The following is a 22,414-nucleotide window of genomic DNA, read 5'->3' on the forward strand; positions in this document are numbered from 1 at the left end:
AATGCCCCACTTAACTGACAAACTCTATTCTAGGATGGGCATCAATAAGAAACAAATGAACTATACATAAAATAGAAAAATAATTATAGAAGGAAAGAATTTGTGTGGAAATAAAAAAAATATTAGATCATTACCAACGTTAAGAAGATATATTTAATTGGGCAAGAGGAACATACCAGATCTTTATCTTCAAGAACAATGGTACCCTCTATAAACATGTCACCAGAGGCAATGGCTTCAGGACACTTAGAAAGTAGAAGCAACTTGTGGTTGTTTTTGCCAGTGCCTTCTGTAGTTAGCTTAGTAAAACTAAGCAAAAGACTAATCTTGGATGAAAGTAAAACATTATCACAATATGTTAAATAGCAATCTCTGGTGGGTTCTACTTAGATAAAATAAAAAAATTTAAATTGAATTCTAACACTCAGAAAGATTAAACAGTTTTGTATTATCATTTCTAAATTTCTCTTTCTTTCCTCCTTTTCCTGTTTACTAACTAAATCTGTCCTTAAAATATAGAATGTTATAAATTTCAAAAACACGACTCAAGGTTTCAAGAATTGTTTTTATTTTTTTAATGCTTTCTGGGAAAGGAAGATGGCAAAATGTTTAGAATGTTGGATTGAAAGAAGAGTTCGATTCAAATATCTCAGATATTAGCTGTTTGATCCTGGGCAAGCTCTTGCTCTCTCCTTTCTCCACCACACCTTCCTGCCCCCCATCCTCTCTCTTCAATTTCCTTATCTGTAAAATTGAGGTAATAATAATAATAGTACCTACTTTATAGGGGCTTTATGAGGATCAAATGAGATAATATAAGTAAAGTACTTTGAAAAACTTAATTACTTCATAGATGATTATTATTCTTTCAACCAATTCTTCCCCAGTTGAAAAGGAGAACCAATTTTTGGAAAAATTGTGAAAGAGAAAAACACATATTGTTTTCAGTGGTCTTTATTCTTTGGTGCCCATCTTGAGAGCTCCATCATTATACAATCTTCTGGCTAGTCAGGTGCTTCATCTGGCTCTCCTTGGGCCTCTCCTTTCCTGGAGAAGCTTCTGTGATACAGTTAAAAAAACAAAAAAACAAAATCAAACTTCAGCATTCAAAGACAGAAGACTTGGACTCAGATTCTGGCTCTCTTTCTTCCTAATTGTGTGATCTTATTGATCTTATATAAGTCATTTAGTGTCTCTGTTCTTCTTTCAATGGAGGTAGTAATAACTGTGTTAACAATAGCCTCATGTTCTTGAGAGATGACTTAATGCTATAAAATGCCAGCTATTGGCAACTCTTTCCTCTGATTGCCACTTTTTGAAATTGTACCTTCTCCTTCTGTTTCAATTAATATTTTCCTAGGGTAAGGTCTATGTTGACCAGAAAAGAAAGAAGAAGGAACATGGGAGAATAATGTTACTTTACTTCCCAAACTTGATTATCACTTTACCCTTCTCTTGAATTATTATAATGATCTATTTGTCAGCTCAAAGATTTTTTCTTCTTGTATAATTCTTACATAACAATATTCATTTAAGGAAGTATTTCTGCTTATTTCAAGCAATAAAATTGGTAGTTATGATTTCACACAGGAGAATCTGAAGAGAGAATATTATGCAATCAGAAAATTTAGAGTTGGAAAAAAATTTGTGTCCATCCAATTAAAGCCGAGTCTCAAAAATAATCCTATCTACAAATTTTTGACTGTTGGTCATATAGTTATTTGTTTGAAATTATCCAGGGAAGAGAAACTTGCTACTTTCATCCTGAAAGTTGGCTATTCCCTTAGCCTTCTCACATTGATTTTACAAAGATGGCTTCAACAGAATTTGGCCTACATAGAAGAAGAGGAAAAGGAAAGTGTCAAAGAAGCCACTAAAGTTTCAAATTAATGGATCTGGTGATAGTGGTGCTATTGAAAAAAGGGAATTTAATAGATATGTGGATGAGTAGATAATTATGTAAAATACATATTTACATATGTGTATTCACAAAATACAATTTCCCCACTAACACACAATTATTTTGCTGCACAAGAAGAATCAGACTTTGAAATAATGTACAATTAGCCTGTGAAAGAAATCAAATATGCAAGCAGACAAAAACAGAGGGATTGGAAATTCTATGTAGTGGTTCACACTCGTTTCCCAGAGTTCTTTCGCTGGATGTAGCTGGTTCAATTCATTACTGCTCTATTGGAACTGATTTGGTTCATCTCATTGCTGAGGATGGCCACACCCATCAGAATTGATCATCATATAGTATTGTTGTTGAAGTATATAATGATCTCCTGGTCCTGCTCATTTCACTCAGCATCAGTTCATGTAAGTCTCTCTAGGCCTTTCTAAAATCATCCTGTTGATCATTTCTTACTGAACAATAATATTCCATAATATTCATATATCACAATTTATCCAGCCATTCTCTAATTGATGGGCATCCACTCAGTGGCCACTTTCTGGCCACTACAAACAGGGCTGCCACAAACATTTTTGCACACACAGGTCCCTTTCTCTCCTTTAGTATCTCTTTGGGATATAAGCCCAGTAGTAACACTGCCAGATCAAAGGGTATGCTCAGTTTGATAACTTTTTGAGCATAGTTCCAAATTGTCTCCAGAATAGCTGGATGTATTCACAATTCCACCAATAATGTATCAGTGTCCCAGTTTTCCCACATCCCCTCCAACATTCAGCATTATCTTTTCCTGTCATCTTAGCCAATCTGACAGGTGTGTAGTGGTATCTCAGAGTTGTCTTAATTTGTATAGTATTCTCTTAAGGATCCTCATCATCCTGATTGCCCCCAATACCACCACCCAATATTCTAGCTCACCCATGTGCTTCTTAAAATGTGTTGCTTAAAACATAGTTCTCCAGATGCAACCTGATCAAGGCACAATACACATTCCCAGAGAACAAGTTTCCTCATTCTAGACACTTTGCTAAGACTGTATTAATTTTTGGCTGTCATATCACTTTATTCACTCATTGGCTTTGTAGACAGGCTAATAAGATCATCAGACATACCTCTCTCATCTTGTTCTCCTTAGAATGATTTTTCCAAATACTCAAGTGTATGATTTCATACTTTCCAAATAAATTTTATCTTATATAGGTTAAATCCAAAGCTCTAAACTGTTCAGATCTTTGTTAATCTTGACTGTCATCAAATTCCCCTTTTAGCTTTGTGTTATTTATCACTAAGTCACTAACAAAAGTCTTAAGCAATACGCGGCCAAAGAAAGACCCTTGCGAAACTCCACTGGGGCTCTCCTTCCAAGCTAACATGACTCATCAATAACTGTTCTTTAGGTCCAGGGAGTCAAAATTCCTAGTTCCCTCTAACTATACTATCCTCTCACCCACATCTACATCTTTCCCAAAAAACAGCATAAGAAAATTTGCAAATGTTTTGCTAAAAAAAAAAAAATCAATTTTATTTGTAGTACTGTCCCAAAATTCCACTGTCCAAAAAAAAATACTTAGTGCAGTATTATCTCTTTTTGATGCCCTCTTCCTACCTATTTCCAAACCATACTGCTCCCATTCCAGCTATCCTTACCCTCCAGTTCTCAATCCCATCCCAATCTGGACTCTCCCCTAGACTCTGACTCCATAAGTTGCTTTTTACCTTCTCTTGTTCTGAATCAGGATTTCATATAACTTCATGGCCATTAATAATAAATCATGTTACCAAATGCATACTTAGTCCTGTTTTAGTTACCCTTGTGGTATCATCTCCCATAAGAATATAAGTCTTTGAAGGGAGGGACTGTTTTGTTTGCTTTTATTCATATCCCAAGTTGTTTATTACAATACCAGACTTATTGTAAAAACTTAATAAATTTTTTATCATCATCATCATCTTCTGCTTCTTCCTTCTCAGTCTAACTTTGATATTTGCTTATTTTTCTTACTAATCACTAATCCTTCTTTTGTAATACATTCTTGAATTTTTCAAAAATTCCAAGTCCAGCTCACTAGCCTATGATTCTCAAACTACTCTCTGTTTCCTCTTTTAGAAAAGTCCAACGCCATTTGTTTTATAGATAGGAATCCTTAGGAGGACTCTTTGAAAGCTAAAGATCATATAGATAGTGATTTTAGACTGTACTAAGACAACAATAATATAGTAGCTACATTTTGTGTAACAACTTCCCAGTCAGAATTCATTTGAGAGAGAAAAAGACAAACAAAACAAAGTCCTTTTATTGTGGAATTCTTCAAGAAGATAAGTTTTAGTGTAAGTTCTAAAAGAATTCTAACTTCATTCCAATTCCTGACATTTTCTAAATCTACATTTGTAATATTGTATATTATTTATCAAAATGAGAGGTATTGTGGTGCTCAGGAGATCCAAGACCTGGGTTTAAACTTAAGTATTACTTCTATTAAGAAGTGTCCTTGGATATATTAGAACTGCTACAATAGAATTGGGGAGGTACAGAGGATCATGGACTGAAAGGGACTTTGGAGGTCATCAAGTCTTTCTCTCTCATTTTATAGATAAGGAAATTGAAGTCTTACACAATTATCTAGTAAGAGTTTTCAGCAAAAATGAAAATTCCGATCTTTTTAACTCAAAGGTCAGCAGCCTATTAACTCCATGATACTGTTCCCATAGACATTAGTTGTAGCAGTAGTGAACAGAATTGGCTGTATTAGAACAGAAGCAGCAAATAGCAGATCTGTGCAGAGTTGTACTACCTCATAACACTTGAAATGGATATGGAGATATGAAGGCAAATGTGATGTTTAAGATGGAGAAAAGGCTGCTTTTGGCACCAGTGGGTTTAACTAGCCCAATTTTTAGCAATTGGGTATCTCAGAACAAGAGTAACAGTGAGATACTTCCTTGAGGTATGGGAAATATACCACTGCCTATCAGAGTTTCTCAAGAAGACACTTCCCTGATATTGATGTGCTTTTTTTAACTTCTCCTTTGTGAAAACTAGTAGGAAAGCAGCTAAGAGAAACTTGTATCCACATGTTCCTTCTCTGGAAGCACTTAGTATTATTCTGATGGCAAAGGGTCAGAGTTCCAGTAAAGGCTAAGTCTATGATTAGAGGCCTTTCAACAACAGTTTTGGCAGCATTTCTCATTCAGAGCTTATATTGAAACAACAACTCATCATCCTAAGAGTATATTTTTAGAATGAAGATGTAATAGAGTGAGTCATCAAACTTCTCTGAGTTCTATTTTTCTCATTTATAAAATATTCTCCAAACTTCTTTATAGAACTATAACAGTAGCTCAGTAATTATACCCACCTATTCTTGTAGTATTCAGTTCATCCAGAACTACTTACACTTAGATGATCTTCCTACCTATCTTAGTTTGTTGGTATTTCCTATTAACCATTTTTATATACCTTTTCCAGTGTAAAGATTATTCTCCTTGGCAAAGAAAACAGAGCAAGATAAGATTTGAGCAGCTCCACCCTCTCTGGTATATAGATTAGGAATATCAGCTGACCAACTATAAATAGGATATGTTCTTTTGTGGGAAAAGGAAGGAAGAGGGGGCGGTATGCTTATAGGTTTCCAGAGCTCTGGGAGGATAATCTTTTTTGGAGGTGGTAATTTACAAACAACTAAGAATTACTATAGGTATATATTGTGGCACTATAGCACCATGGAGAGCGGAATTGGTTAAGTGACCTCTGGTCTTTAAATCATCCAATGTGGTTTGGCCTCTGGAAAAAAATAGAAAATGGGATGAGGAAACTGGGAAAGAGTGTGACATAATGCACACCAAAGTGACAAGGTAAGGTAGGCTATTCTCACCATCTCTTGCTGTCAACTCAAGTTGTAGATATGGAAGTGAGTAGTTATATGCTACTAAAGTCCTTGGAAATCCTATATCGCAATATCACAAAAATGTTGGACAGTTATTTATTTCTTGAGAAGCAATATAAATTGCTTCTCAATTTTTTCAAATTTTATTTTCTCAAATTCCAAAGCTTATTTAAAGAGAAACTCTGATTTATCTATAAAATTGTGAGAGTTTAGCTTATGTAGAAAGAAATGATTTGAATTATAGAATTTATTTTGGCATTATAGGTATATTGGGAAAATTACTATGATCAAAAAATCTCTGTAACATCTTAAACATGTCAAATTATCTTGACTCTTTCCTTTGAAAGTTTAAGTTTGCTTAATTTCACATTACCTAAGTTACAAATGAAATTGTATTTTATATATTTGTTGGCTCTGAATCTTTTCTTCCCTCCTCTTTCCCAATAAAAATCAATTATTTCCTGACTCTCCAATTGCTCTGATCAAATCTTGAGAGATTCTACTTTGAATAGGATTGCCATTGAAATTTGTTAGGGAAACAAATGATTCCCTAGGGACCATCTACCAGAGAAAGCAGACAGTTCTCCCTTTTTTCTTCCTCTAATACTTCATCAAACTTGCTAAAGGCTGGTTGTAAGTAAGTCCATGTAGAATAGGTAACCATAACCTTAAATTTAAAGAACATTATCATGGAACATTGATGAGTCATCATAAAGAATATTACATTCCAATAAACGGATTGTTGTAATGATATGGTAAAAATAAAGCTTGGCTGTTTCAAGACAATTAAAGAATCATTACTACCCATGATTGTTTTTATGGAAGAGATACCATTATTCAAACAAAATGTATAGAATACAAATAAAAGGAGAGAAATTCCACTCCTTTTTGTCAGACTAAATATTTATATCAAAAGACGTTTAGCTTTAGTTAGGTTTCCAGATTGAAAAAAAAAACTTCAAATATTCATGGGCTCTTATGAATACGTACTTGCATGAGCATCAGTAGGAAACAGGCTAAAAAGATCATACTGAAGACAAATGTGGACAATCCAAAAAAATTTATTAGGTGAAAATCATTTTGTGAGAGGATTGAGGAACATATATATGCACACACATGGAAAAAGTCTATTCATGAAAATTATGGTTTAATAAGAAAATGGTATAAACCCAAATAAACATAACAAATAATAATAACATGATAAGTATATTAGAAAAAATTATTCATGTGAAGGCATTTCCAATAGACTTGTGATGGAAAAAGCCATCCACATGCAGAGAGAGAACTATGGAAACTGAATGTGGATAAAAGCACAATATTTTCACCTTTGTTGTTATTGTTATTGTTTATTTACTTGGTTTTTTTTTTTCTTTCTCATGTGTTTTCCCCTTTTGATCTGACAAATATGGAAATATGTTTAGAAGAATTGTACATGTTTACCTCTGTTGGATTACTTGCTGTCTAGGAAAGGGGGGAGAGGGAAAGAAGGAAGAAAAGTTTGGAACACAAGATTTTGCAAGAGTGAATGTTGAAAACTATCCTTGCATATATTTTGAAAAATAAAAAGCTATTTTTATTTTAAATGTGTATGTATGTATAATTGCTCATGTAGGATTCAAGTTAGGAAAGACCATGCATGACTTGAGAAATCATGAAAGCTTCATGTAAAAGTCCTTAAAAAATAGAATTGGCCAAATGGAAAAAGAGATCCAAAAACTTATTGAAGAAAATAATTCTTCAAAAAGAAGCACTGGGGGAGAAACTAATAACTCCATGAAACATCAAGAAACAATAAAATCAAATCAAACAATGAAAAAGGAGAAGAAAATATTAAATAATTTCTTGGAAAAACAATTGACCTAGAAAATAGATTGAACTAACTGAAAAACATGATCAGAAAAAAAGAAAGTATAAAGGAAAACTTCTCTGATGTCCTAGAATCAGGGAGTAAAATAGAAATTGAAATAATCCGTCATTCTCGTTCCAAAGGATATCCCCAAATGAAAACACTCAAGAATTATAACCAAATTCCAGAGCTGTCAGGCAAAGAAGAAATTATTGCAAGCAGCTAGAAAGAAAAAAATCCAAATATCATGAAGCCACAGTTAGGATCACACAAGATTTAGCAACTTTAACATTAAAGTAGAAGAAGGCTTGGGATATGATATTCTAGAGGGCAAAGGAGCTAGAATTATAATGAATAATCACCTACCCACCAAAACTGAGTATAATTTTTCAAGGGAAAAAATAAATATTTAATGAAAAGGAGGATTTTCAAGCATTCCTGATGTAAAGACTAGTGCTGAATACAAAATGTAGCTTTCAAATATAAGCTGAAGGGAAGCTTAAACAAATAAACAGGAAAGAGAATTGACAAGAGATTCAATAAATTCAAACTGTTTGCAATTCTACATGGGAAGATAATGTGCATAACTCCTACTTTATCATTGTTAGGGAGGTTAGAAGGAATATACATAGACAAAGACCATGGGAATGAATTGATTACGATAAGATAGCATCAAAAAAAAATAAAATTAAATAACGAGAGTTCTTATACTGGCAGAAGGGGAAATAAGTAGGTAGAATAGGCTAAATTCTCACATAAAAAGGAGATAAAAGATTTTTTACAGTGGAAGGAGAAAAAGGGAGGCAGCAAAAAGCTTGAACTTTACTCCATTAGAAATGATTTATTTATTTATTTATTTTTAAAAATTTTTTATTTAATAATTACTTTATATTGACACTCGTTTCTGTTCCGATTTTTTTTCCCCTCCCTCCCTCCACCCCCTCCCCTAGATGGCAAGCAGTCCTTTATATGTTGGATATGTTGCAGTATATCCTAGATACAATATATGTTTGCAGAACCGAACAGTTCTCTTGTTGCATAGGGAGAATTGGATTCAGAAGGTATAAATAACCCGGGAAGAAAAACAAAAATGCAGATAGTTCACATTCGTTTCCCAGTGTTCTTTCTTTGGGTGTAGCTGCTTTTGTCCATCATTTATCAATTGAAACTCAGGTCTCTTTGTCAAAGAAATCCACTTCCATCAAAATATGTCCTCATACAATATCGTTGTTGAAGTGTATAATGATCTCCTGGTTCTGCTCATTTCACTTAGCATCAATTCATGTAAGTCTCGCCAGTCCTCTCTGTATTCATCCTGCTGGTCATTTCTTACAGAACAATCATTAGAAGTGATTTAAAGAGGGAATAATATGCACACTCATTTGGGTTTAGAAAACTATCTTACCCCACAGAGAATAATAAGGAGGAAGATAAGAGAAAGGATGGGGCTGATAGAAGGGAAAGTGTATTGGAGAAGGCAACAGTCAGAAGCAAAACACTGCTATGGAGGGTGAAAGGAAAAAGAGAGAGAGAGATAAATGGGGGGAAATAGGATTGAAAAAAATACATACTGGGCTTATATTCCAAAGAGATGTTAAAGAAGGGAAAGGGACCTGTATGTGCAAGAATGTTTGTGGCAGCCCTCTTTGTAGTGGCCAGAAACTGGAAACTGAGTGGATGCCCATCAATTGGAGAATGGCTGAATAAATTGTTGTAGATGAATATTATGGAATATTATTGTTCTGTAAGAAATGACCAACAGGATGATTTCAGAAAGGCCTGGAGAGACTTACACAAATTGATGCTGAGTGAAATGAGCAGAACCAGGAGATCATTATATACTTCAGCAACAATCCTATATGATGATCAATTCTGATAGACTTGGCCATCTTCAGCAATGAGATGAACCAAATCAGTTCTAATGGAGCAGTAATACACCCAGCAAAAGAACTCTGGGAGATGACTAAGAACCATTACATTGAATTCCCAATCCCTATATTTGCCCGCCTGCATTTTTGATTTCTTTCACAGGCTAATTATACACTATTTCAGAGTCCAGTTCTTTTTGTACAGCAAAATAACAGTTTGGACATGTATACTTATTTTGTATTTAATTTATACTTTAGTATATTTAACAGTATTGGTCATCCAGCCATCTAGGGGAGAATGTAGGGGGAAGGAGGGGAAAAATTGGAACAAAAAGTTTGGCAATTGTCAATTCTGTAAAATTACCCATGCATATAACTTGTAAATAAAAAGCTATTAAAATTAAAAAAGAAAGAAAGAAAGAAATACATAGTTAGTTGTAATGGGCCAGAACTCTGGAGAAGTATGTTGAAAGAAGGCGTTAACTCAGTGGAACTTGATAAGAAAATGATTATCTAGTTTAGCATGGTGATTAATAGTTCTCTAGTTCAGTACATGTACTTAGTACTTAATATAATTTAGAAGATTGACACCTATTCTACAAGATTGACGCCTACAATGATGTAATTATAATAGAGTATATAAGAGCCAACAAGGACTGGAGAAGAGACATTCCATCTTTGATCAGGCTCCTGGTGGCTTTCCTTCATTTCTCCACTGAAACCAAGTCCTGTCTGAAGGCCCTTTAGAAAGCTAGTCAGGCCCCAAGTGAAGAAGACAGACTGTGAAGGAGATAATAAAGAATTTGGACTTTATCTCTGGCTATTCTCATGGCGATTACTCTGCTGAAATGAAAGCTCGGCCCAAGATCTCCAGAAAGCAAACCAGAACATTACAGTTAGTGGTCCTCATTGTGAAAAAAAAACACATTTCAGTAACTATCTCTGATAAGGACCTCATTTCAAAAATGTATATATATATATATATATATATATATATATATATATATATATATATATATATATATATATAATATATATATATATAATTTATCACAGCTTTTTTGTGGGAGTAAAGATTTGGAATTTGAGAAGATGCCCATTAATTGGAGGATGTCTGAACAAGTTATGGTATATCATTGTAATGGAATATTATGTGCTATAAGAAATTACAATTAGGATACTTTCGGGGAAAAAAAAATGGTTTTACATGAATAGAGGTATAATAAAGTAAGTAAAACCAAGTTGTGTTCACACAACTGCAATACTATACAATGATCAGCTGTGAATGATTTAGCTATTCTCAGTAATACAATGATCCAAGAAAATTCTGAAGAATTTTTAATGACAAATGCTATTCATCTTGAGAGGAAGAACTTATAGAGTCTGATTTAACATTGAAATATGCTTTTACTACCTTTTTTATTCTTTTTTTGTTCTGTTTAACATAATTAATGTAGAAATATGTTTTGAGTGATTGTACATGTACAATCTACATTTAATTGCTTGCCTTTCCAATGAGGGATGAGAGAACAGAAATAAAGAGAATTTGGAATTCAGTATTTTTAAAAATAATGTCAAAATTGTTTTTACATATATTTGGAAAAAATAAAATATTTTTAAATGGTAAAAACAACAGCAACAAAAAATCCACAAATTATCAATAAAAAGTTATTTAAAGTTTTTTTATAGTCTAAATGAATTAAATGGCTTTACATTGTGGAGGATGTTGTCAGAATGTTCTCATTATCTCTTAACCTATAATTTTTTTCCCCTTCCATTCTCTTTCCAGTTTGTTTCATCCTTCATCTCTGAACAATCTGGTCATGTCACTCATCTGCTCCAAAATTCTCAATAGCTCCTTAAGAGTCTCCCAAATAAAAGTCCTTTTATTTTTACTGGATATTCAAGGTTTTCCACAATTCTATATCCATCTATCCTTAAAGTCTTATCTCTTAAGATTCACCACCATGCATTCTATGTAACAGCCTGGAAATATGCCCTGCATTTTCCCATTTCAATGCCTTTGTTTATGTTTTTCCTTAGGTGAAGAAGAGGGGGGAAATGTTTATATAGTATTTAATATGTTCCAAATTATTTGCTAAGCACTTTACAAACATTATTTTATTTTATCCTCACAAAATCTCCCAGGGTAAATATTGACACTGATCCCATTTTACAATTGAGGAAACTGAATGAAACAGTGATGAAGTGATTTGCCTAGGATGACATACATGATAAGTGGCTAAGTTCAGCTTTGAACTCAGCTCTTCTAGACTTCATGCCCAGTCCTCTATCCATTGAACACAATAATACACTAGACAATAAATTCTTAGGCCAACTCCATTCAAAGAATAACAGGATAGATTAATTCCAGCTGAAGGGACAAGAGATATTTTTAGAGAAGTACTATCTAGTTAAGCCTTAAAGGAAAGGAATGATTTCCATAGACAGAATTTTTTAAGCAATGGAGAATGAGAAGAGAAAAGTGGGGACATTCCAGACATAATGTATCAAAATGACCAACAGCAAGGCCAGAATGTTGGAGGGGCCAGTAGACTATTTTTTTTCTGGAGTGTAGATTATGTTAATTGGAATAAGTTTCAAAAGCTAGGATGGGATCAGAGAGTAAAGTATCTGAATGTCAGACAGACAAGATTTTGGAAGTTGAAGGAATTTAAATTGTCACCTAAATCATCTTCATTTTATAGCAGTATACTGAGCCCAAAGGAATGTGAACTCCCTAGGGACTATCTTTGACCTTTCTCTAGTGCTTAGCACAGTTTCTAGAATATAGTAGGCACTTAATAAATAATCATTGACTGACTGACAGAAAAGACATTAAGGATTACACAGGTAATTGGCAAAGTTAATATTCAAATCTAGGTCTTAGGATCATACAATTATAGAATTTTAGTGGACTTCAGAAGTCATCTTTTTTAATTTTGCTAGGTTGACCCTCAGAAAGCAGTTTGTTTCCTGAAGTATACCCAAAAACTTTCTTTTAGTGTAGAACCTGTCGTAGTTTAGATTTCACTGACATAGTCTTCAAGACCCCAAGGACACCTGTGTTAGTAAGATAGCTGAATAAAACAACCAAAATATCAAGAACATGAAGTTGTAGGTGTATTTACTCATCAAATCCTGGAATATTTTGAAGACCATGCAGGTGGATGACTTAGAAAGTCAATAACAAAGGGATACCTAGAATATGAGACCAACTTTTTGAATAAAAATGGCTGAAATCCACTTCCTGATGACTAATGTACCACCACATGAAATAAATTAGGTCTCTCAACCAGTGTCAACTGGCAGCTTCTCCTATGATTACAGCTGTCATCAAGAACTCTGATCTCTTGTTAATGCTACTATCATGAGTAAAAGTTCTGATAATATAATTTCTCACTACTAGAACATATAGTAAAAGATAGCAGGTACTATGAAATAGGTTTAAATATCATTTTGAAGGTAAATAATGTTAACTTTTCATTTTGGATGATATTCATCTATTGCCTTTCTTTGGTTTTTAGCATGATGGTTACAGCAATGTTGTCAGCCACCTTCAATGAGGGTGAACACAGAATAAAAGTCAACTACTTCACTGATGGTAAATTTTTTAACTTAAAAAAGCTATAAGCCAAGATTAAAGTGGAGGGAGAGTTAGCACGAGATTTTTTTGTTTGCAGATGATTATATACTCAATGTAGCATCTGAAGCTGAAATACGACAAAGTATGGATTGATTCACTGCTACTTGTGCTATTTTATCTAACAACACCAAGGAAACACATGTACCCCATTGACCAGCACCACACCATTCTCGCCAAACTATTAGTTATAGCAAATGGAGAAATTTTGAATACTGTGGATAATTTCATTTACCTTGGCAGTATACTTTCCAGGGATGTACACATTAATAATAAGGTTGACATGCATATTGCCAGAGCTAGCTCAGTGTTAGGGAGGGCTCCAAAGGAAAGCGTAGAAGAGAAGAGATATTAGATTGACTGCCAGACTGGGTCTACTACAGAGCAGTTGTGTTGACCATATATTATATGCCTCTGAAACCTGAACAGTATACCAGCAACACGCCAAGAAGATGAATTGCTTTCATTTGAATTGTCTTATGAATATTCTGAAGATTACAGGATAAGATATTAGACACTGAGATCCTTTCTTGAACTAAACTGCCAAGCATTTACACTCTATTTCAAAGAGCACAAATTGATGGCACTGATCATAATATTCAAATGCCAAATATACACTGGCCAAAATGACTACTTTATGGAGAATTCACACAGGGTAAGAACTTCAAAGTGGTCAGAAAAAGTTATATAAGGCAGTTATTCTCAAGGTTTCTCTTGGGAATTTAGAATTGATCATATGACACAGGGGCACAAAACTTCCCAGAATGGCATTCCCTCATTAGAGAAAGTCCCGTGCTCTATGAGCAAAGCAGAACTTAACTAATTCAGAAGAAATGCAAAATGAGCAAAGTTAGAGAAGCCATCCCAAATGTTCATAGGACCTATTTTTGCCCCACCTGTGGAAGAACATTCCTAGCCCATATTTATCTAACTTGATTCTAACTGTGGTGTTATTTTGGTCCTCTTTGAAAACGAAAGGTAACAACTACCAACCATTTTAAAGATCCAATAATATATTTTTAGACCTCTTAATCCAATATCCAACACATAGTTTTAATAAATGCTACTTTTCTTCCTTTCTTGACTGCCTTATCAATCTGTTGACTCGTAATGAGCTCATAATCCATGATAATCCCCAGATATTTTTCAAATGAACAGCTGTCCTTTCTTTGTTTAGATGGCTTTTGAATAGAATGATGAAATTTTACACTTATGTCAGTTAAACTTATTTTCTTAAATTTTATTGAACAGAATACCTATTGAGATTTTTGGATTCTTGTCTCATCCATGTTAGCTATATTTTCCAGTTTTGTGTAATCTTCAAAATTTATAACAACCTCATCTGTAATTTTATCCAAGTTATTGATAAGAAGTGATAAGCAACCCTTGGTTAATGACTAGAAATCACCTTTCAAACTGATACTAAAATATTCATGATTACTCTTTGAGTCTTGTCATTCAACCAGTTTTGAATACTCTTAATTATACTGCTTCTTGGCCCTGATTCCTATTTCCCACAAAGACAGCATAAAAATCTCTGTCAAATGCCTTGCCAAAAAAACTAGATACATTATATCTTTAGTATTTTGATTTACTACTCTAGTAATCCTGTTAAGAAAGGAAATGAGGTTGGACAGACTTGCTCTATTCTGGATGAAGCTATGATCATTCTATAATCATTTCTTCCTTTTCTAGATATTCACTAAGTAGCACTTTAGTTCTAGAATTTTGTCAATAATTAAAGGCAACTAACTGTTCTGTGGAGTGCAAATTCTATTCTCTTCTGTCCCAGGAAAATACATGTGACATCTACAATTCCATAGTATTTTACTTGTCTTCACTTCTCTTTGATTATCACTTGCAATCATTTAGTTGTGACTGATTTAAGTAAACTCAGGATTTCTAATCTCAAATCCAGTGCTCTTAATAACTATATCTAGCACTAAGAGAAAATGGTGAACCTGAAGATCACTGGACAGGAGAATGATGTGATTAGCAGTTGCATCTGATAATTTACCTAATCATCCTTGAGAAGGAGGAATTAGAACAGTGTTAACCTAGAGCCAGAAAAGCCATTTTTAGATTTAGTGCTGAAAGGAATCTAAGAGGTCACATAAGGTCCACCCCTTTTTTTAGAACTGAGGTAACTGAAATCCAGAGAGTAACTTGCCCAAAGTCAGTGACCAAGTGAAGCCAGAAATCGAAATACTACCCGCCTTCTGACTTTAAATCCAATACTCTTTTTCAAAACATGGAACTACTTCCAAGTAGTAGAAAAGGACCTTATCAAGAACTCCACTGACCCACTGATGAATTCAAGAAAGATTTTATTTTACATTCTTGCAAGAGAAGATTTCTAAGCTGTAGGCATACCTATGAAGTGCAAAAGCACAGTTTTTATTCTCTGTTATACTCATTGCCAGGATACTACAGAGGTTATAGCCTTTCTGAAGTGCCTAATTTCCCCATATGACAAAGTTCTTACCCCATTATCTCCCATTGATATTCATCTTATTTGGCCAAAGTTCCCTGTGACTATACTGGCAATCCTTCTATAAGTTTTGGTCCTTTGTTCTATGTCATCCTAATACCTAAGTTTCATTTCTTAAATTTCAGTTTCATTTCTCCAATTTAAATTTCATTTCTCTGCTTGTTAAGTAACTCTATGGAAACTAATACCTCATCCAACTCTATGCTAACATGGATTAAACCACAAATTCATCAAAGTATTGAATGAAACTCAAAGAAATTTGTTATAGAAAAATCAGCAGCCGCTTCTGAGAAGTGACATTATATAGTAGAATTAATGCTGTTTTTTTTTTTTTTTAACCTGATCTGGGTTTGAGATCTGACTTGAATAAATTCAAATAACTCACTGCCTTTCTCCGTATCTTAGTTTCCTGAGATGTAAAATGGATAGAATGATCTCTAAGGTTTTGTCGTTTTAAGATTGTTTGTAATTTAAGATTTATTATTTATAGTTTATTTTTAATGATTCATCATTGTTATTTATAATTTAATTTTATACTGTTTCTAAGAAACTGAAATGGCTGATAGTGAAACATAATAAATATCTTATGATTGACTACAGTTATAGAGAAATAAATAAAAATGAGTTATCAAACTTCTATTCAAGAAACTTCAATGACACCCTGTGTGGTCTCTAGGATAAAATACAAACTCCTTTATTTGGTACTTTAAACCTTCTGGTTTAAATCTGGTTCCAACCTACATTTCCAGAATTATGTTACATTATTATCCCTCAAACATTTTCTATTATGGACAAAATAGTCCATATTACTATTGTGTATCCCATTTCTCAACTCTGTGTCTATACAAAGACTATGTCTATCATGCCTAGAATTTTCTTACTCATCATTACCATTTGACAAAATTCTTAGAATACAACTTAGTTTCTACCTATTATAGAAACCCTTTCTTGACCTACCTAAGTTGCAAGTATTCTCTACCTCCCTCCCAGAAATTACCTTGTTTTCACATTGTATATTTTTGCATTTACTTGCATTGCCTCATCTCTCCCCATACTCCCCTGTCCTTCCCCCTATAACAATCCCTGGTAAAATGGAATCTTCTTGACTTTATTAGTGAAATTTTGTGAAATTATGTCTCAAAGTCACCTGGGTTTAAAGAAGGAACCCTTCTAAGAATAACCCAATTTCATTTCCCCTCATTGTTCTTAGCCAACCTCACTCTCACTTCATTGTCTCCTGATCCTCTCCTCCAATTAAAATCAAAAAAATTGTCTTAACCCTTTTGTCCTGCTTTTCATCCCCTCCAAACTGTACAATAACTGCTTAAAGATTAACATTCTGGGTTCTTAGCTTCCCAGTGCCTTGGATCTGGCGTGTTTTTCAACCACATGCACTGCTAAACAAACCATTTGTCTTGGTAATACTTAGTTTCTTTACTTCAATGTAACACTTTTGTCTGTTGTAGTTATTGTTATTGTTTTTAATTTATACCCCCAGTAATAGTGCAGTGACAGGCACACAGTAATCACTTATTAGAAAAATTCTACTTTTTCCTGAACTAGGAACTATTATTTTCACGAAGCAAAATTCATACTTGGAAAAAGTTGGAGCACCAACAAAATTGTATTAGTTGAGCCAGTCTAAACCATGAACTGGAATCAATTTATACTTCATACAATGCATCCACAACTACTGCTGGTTGGGTGGTCCTCATTTAGTTGAAGCCAAAATAAACTTTCCTTTTACCTGTAATTCCAATGACTAATTTATTAGGGGTAATGCTTTCAGTGGCTGTGTTTAGTTATTCTTGGTTTTGGTTAATCTAAACAGCTGGTATCCATTTTAGAATTATCTGGCTCCAGCTGGACAAGTATTTGAAAAACATGTTCTTCCAAGGCTGGTTTTTCACTTTATCTAGAGCATTCCATTTATAAAACTGAGATGGCAGTTTGACCAGGTTGCTTCAGTAAGAACAAAACCCAGCTGTTACTTAACTCTTTAGCTCTGGCAATATAATTTATTTGATTGGCGCTCTAGAGATCTAAAGGGCAATCCTCTCATTTTCAGATGAAAACCTAGGACCTATGGAGTTTAAATGCCTACATTTACAAATACAAGTGAGAATCTTCAGAGACAGGATTTGAATTCAAGTCTTCTGACTGATGAACTGCTACTCCCTTTTTAGAGGACCAGCCTGCTTCCTCTGAATCACACAGTCTAGCAAGTATAGAGATAAGATTATTATTACAGGGATCCTCAAACTTTTTAAATAGGGGGCCAGTTCACTGTCCCTCAGACTGTTGGAGGGCCAGACTATAGTAAAAACAAAAACTTTGTTTTGTGGGCCTTTAAATAAAGAAACTTCATAGCCCTGGGTGAGGGGGATAAACATCCTCAGCTGCTGCATCTGGCCAGCGGGCCATTGTTTGAGGACCCCTGATAGTTTCAAGGGAGTTATATCAGGAATATTGTGTACAAGGGAATGAGTTAGATATTTCTGAGTTAAACGTGATGACTGTACAGTAGATAGGGCGCTGGGCCTGGAATCAGATCTGAATTCAAATCCTACCTCAAACTTTTTATTATTCTTCATCTTTCATTCTTGAAGAGGACCAGTGACATCACAAGATTGCTATATTGACTTGCAAATGAATTGGATTTAAGGGAGACAGAATTCTGCAAAATCATCTGCCTCACTACCTCATCTAAAAACAATGAAGTCTAGTGGTAAGACAAAAGTAAATAGTATTACATATTGGCACCAATATGCAATAGATTACCTTGGCCTTTTTAAATGAAGGTCTTTCTGGGGTCTCAGTTTGTTCCAGGTAATGCCCATTAAATATTAAGGGATAGGTAAAAATTGAAACAAAAGATGACCAAATTTGCCATCACAAAAATATCAGTCTGAGAGAGGAAAACCCTCAAAGTTTCTGCTCAGCACAGAAAGGAATTGATATTTATATTCATTCTAAGACAGCAAAACCTAAACAATGAGCCAGTGGGGTTTGGGCTGAGCCTATTATTAGTCATTCATGTCTCTGCCCTGTAGGAGTTGAATTCTAATGTAATAGGGGCAGCTAGATAGTACAGTGGATAGAGTGCCCAGTTTGGAGTCAGGAAGACTTTCTCTTTCTGAGTTCAAATCTGACTTCAGATACTTAATAATTGTGTGACCCTACACAAATCATTTAACTCTGCCTCAGTTTCCTCATTTGTAAAATGAGCTAGAGAAGAAAATGTCAAACTAACCAGTAGCTTTGCCAAGAAAACACCAAATGGGGCCACAAAGAGTCAGACAAGACAGAATAACAAGTCTAAACATGTTTACAATTGACTCATTATGGGTTATTTTGAAGTATACATGAAGCTGCAAGGATATTTGTTAGCATATTACTTAGAAAGCAGAGAAAAAAGTAATATCTGTGAGAATCACCATGAATCATACTGATCACCCCCGGTTCTCAAGGGAAGAGAAGACCACAGTCCCAAAAGAATCATAATTTTGAATTCTAATCCCTAAGAAAGAACCACAATACTCCAGTCTTACTTTGTCAGTAATACAGAGCAATGCCTATGGAGATAAAAGAATTAGGTAGAGAACCCTAGCAGCTTCTTTTTACATTACTCAATCCCATAAGGGGTTTTTGTTTTCAGTTTAAAAATTTTTTTCCTCCTCACTTTCCTCCTTGGGAAAAAATATAAAACCTTTGTGGTAATAATGACAACTAGCATTTATATAGTACTTTAAGATTTGCAAATATTATCTCATCTTATTTTCACAATAAACCTGTTAAGTAGGCTCTATCTTTATCCCAGTTTTACATGTAAGGAAACTGAGGAAGCCAGAAGTTAGTTGTTTTGCCCAAGGGAACACAGTTGGAAAGTGTCTGTGGCTGGATTTGAAATGATGTTTTCCTGATTTTAAAAAAGTTCAATATTTTAGATATTGTGTCATAATATAAGAAGTCAAGAAAAACAATTTTCCATGTTAGTCACATCCAAAAGTATGTTTCTCATTCCACATCTTAGTCACCTCTCTTTTTGAGCTAGGCAACATTTTTTATTACAAATTCTTTGGAGTCATACTTAATTATTGCAATGATCAGAATTCTTAAGTATTTTAGAATTGTTCATTTTTAACCTATTGATGTTATAATAGAAAGAGTTCTGCTGCTTCTATCACTTTGCATCAATTTATCTATATAGTCTAGCTACTAAGATATATCCAAAAGCTATATGAATACAAATATAGAACACTGTCGGATAAATATAAATAATTGGGAAAATATTAATTCCACTTGAATAGACCAAGACAACATAATAAAACAATAATAATCCCTAAATTAATTTATTCATTCAATGCTATACCACACTACCCAAGAATTACATTAAAAAACTAGAAAAAAATGATAAAAATTTGTCTAGAGGAATGAAAGATCCAGAATCTCAGGGGAGAAAAAGTGGAAAGGAAGGGGGTACACTACTATCAGGTCTCAAACTTTATTTCAAAGCAGTAATTATCAAAACCAATTTGGAACTAGTTGAAAAATAGATTAATCAGTGAAAAAGGTATTAGATATGTAGTAAAAGAAAGAAATGAACCTAGAAGCCTAGTATACAATACTCAGTTACTGGTATAAGAGCTAATTATTTGACAAATTTGGGGGAATGTTGGACAGGATGGCAGTCAGCATAGATTAGGCCAAAGTTTCACAATGTATACCAAGATAAATTCCAAATAGAAAAATGACCAAAATATAAAAGGTTATATTAGAAGCATAAAATAAGAGGGGCAAGAAAAAAAATCATCTCTTCATTCCAAAGCAGTAGATATAAAGGAACTTGTCAGATTAGAGCTGAATCTAATACAATGAAATTCACTGGGATAAATGTAAAGTCTTATATTGTTGTTTAGTCATTTCAGTCATTTATAACTCTTCATAACTCCATTTGGGGTTTTCTTGGCAAAGACACTGATATAGTTAGTCCTTTTCTTTTATAGCTCATTTTATAGATGAGGAAACTAAGGCAAATAGAGTTAAATGACTTGCTCAGAGTTATGTAGCTACTTAAGTGTCTGAGGTCAGATTTAAACTCATGAAGATGAGTCTTCTTGACTCCAAGTCTGGCATACTGTCCACTGTGCCACCTAACTAATCTCAAAAGTCTTGTGCTTGGAGTCAAAAAAGTAACTTCATTAGTATAGCGTATGGGGAGCATATTTAGAATATGGTCTGGAAATTTTAATGAACTAAAATCTCATTATGCATTAGCACTGTCTTGGGGACATCCAAAAATTAATAAATTTAGATTAATTAGAATTAAAGGGATACATAGCTTCTAGGAATAAGAAGACAAGAGTCCTTTGGAATTATTCAGATGGCATCTGAGTTTTGTATTCCATAAGTTAAGAAAAACATTGATAATCTAGAGAATATCTAATGGAGGACAACAAAGATGGAGAAGAATTCTTAAGTCAATGTAACAGAAGAGTTGATTGTATTAACTAATAATATTTAGCCAGGAAAAATGAAATAGGATAGGATATGAGAGCTTTTTTCTTGTATTGAAAGGACATCTATGATTGGGATTTTTGTTTTGGATGTAAATAGTGTTTTATTGTCATCCAAGAGATTGGATTCAAATGTGGATTAGGGCTGCTACTAGAATCCTAGTGCTGCCTCCTAGTGCGTTCCCAATAATGCCTTCAGAAGTCTGAAGGCTAGTACTCAGACTGCACCACATAAATACATTACTGAAACCTTCCTGAAAGTCCTGAGCAAATAATCAATAACTCTAGCAGGTTCTAGGACAATTGTCTTTCTTTTTTTCTTTTTTTAATGACTGGACAGCAAATAAAATGCTGATAGAGAAGCTGGTTAAAATCCATATAGATGAGGATCTTGACCCCATCATTGGAAGTCAGGTTTGTTGTGGTCATCTGGAACACTATGAACTGGAAGATCCAGCCAGAAGGATTGCTTGGTTTTTTTGTGGTTCCGTATGGCATAAATAAGAGAATTAGGAAGAAGTCAAAAAGAAGACAATTTAGGCAATAAGATCAGGTAATATATCCCAAAGTATAATGGGCTGCTCTGGAAGCAATGGACTCAACATAATTTGAAGTCTTGAAACCAAGGCTAGATGATCAAGATGGAGAGGGAGGTATAGAAATGGGGTAAGTATGGAAGTAAAATCAGAATCATAGAATTTTAGGTTGCAATGTGCGAGATTAATATAAACTTTATTGAAAAGGAATCATCATCAAAGAATTCTCAGTAAGTAAGTATTGATCAGAGAAATGCAAATTAAGACAATTATTAGGTACTACTACAAATGTCTCAGATTGGCTAAAATGACAGGAAAAGATAATGACAAACGTTGGCAGGGATGTGGGAAAACTGGGATACTGATACAGTGTTGGTAAAATTGTGAACTGATTCAACCATTCTGGAAAGCAATTTAGAACTATGCCCAGAGGTTGTCTAACTATGTATACCCCTTGTTGTAGCAGTGTTTCTACTGAGCTTGTATCCCAAAGAGATAATAAAGGAAGGAAAGGGACTCACATGTGCAAAAATGTTTGTGGCACCCCTTTTTGTAATGGCAATAAATTGGAAACTGAGAGAATGCCTATCAGTTGGAGAGTAGCTAAATAAATTATGGTGTGTAAATGTTATGTAATATTTTTATGGCAACAGCAAGATTATACTATGATCAATTCTGATGACTCTCTTCAGCAATGAGATGATTCAGGCCAGCT

The 22,414-nt window shown here is 34.1% G+C and overlaps 1 protein-coding gene across 3 annotated transcripts in view; it reads right to left on the reverse strand.

The window, feature by feature from the left end:
- The window catches only part of PPP1R1C (protein phosphatase 1 regulatory inhibitor subunit 1C), a 185,766-nt gene that overhangs the window by 19,598 nt on the left and 143,754 nt on the right, over nucleotides 1-22,414 (reverse strand). For 2 of the 3 annotated variants that reach the window (XR_007951999.1, XM_051986094.1), the window contains one exon: nucleotides 939-1,059. The exons of the other annotated variant lie outside the window; for it this stretch is intronic. Coding sequence is in view for 1 of the 2 variants with exons in the window: in XM_051986094.1 (XP_051842054.1) it covers nucleotides 989-1,059 (71 nt within the window). In the remaining variant the exon portion in view is untranslated. Of the gene's footprint in view, nucleotides 1-938; nucleotides 1,060-22,414 lie in introns of those variants that run through there. 3 annotated transcript variants of the gene reach the window in all.

Source organism: Antechinus flavipes, chromosome 3 (genome assembly GCF_016432865.1).
Source record: "Antechinus flavipes isolate AdamAnt ecotype Samford, QLD, Australia chromosome 3, AdamAnt_v2, whole genome shotgun sequence".
Classification (NCBI taxonomy): Eukaryota; Metazoa; Chordata; class Mammalia; order Dasyuromorphia; family Dasyuridae; genus Antechinus; species Antechinus flavipes.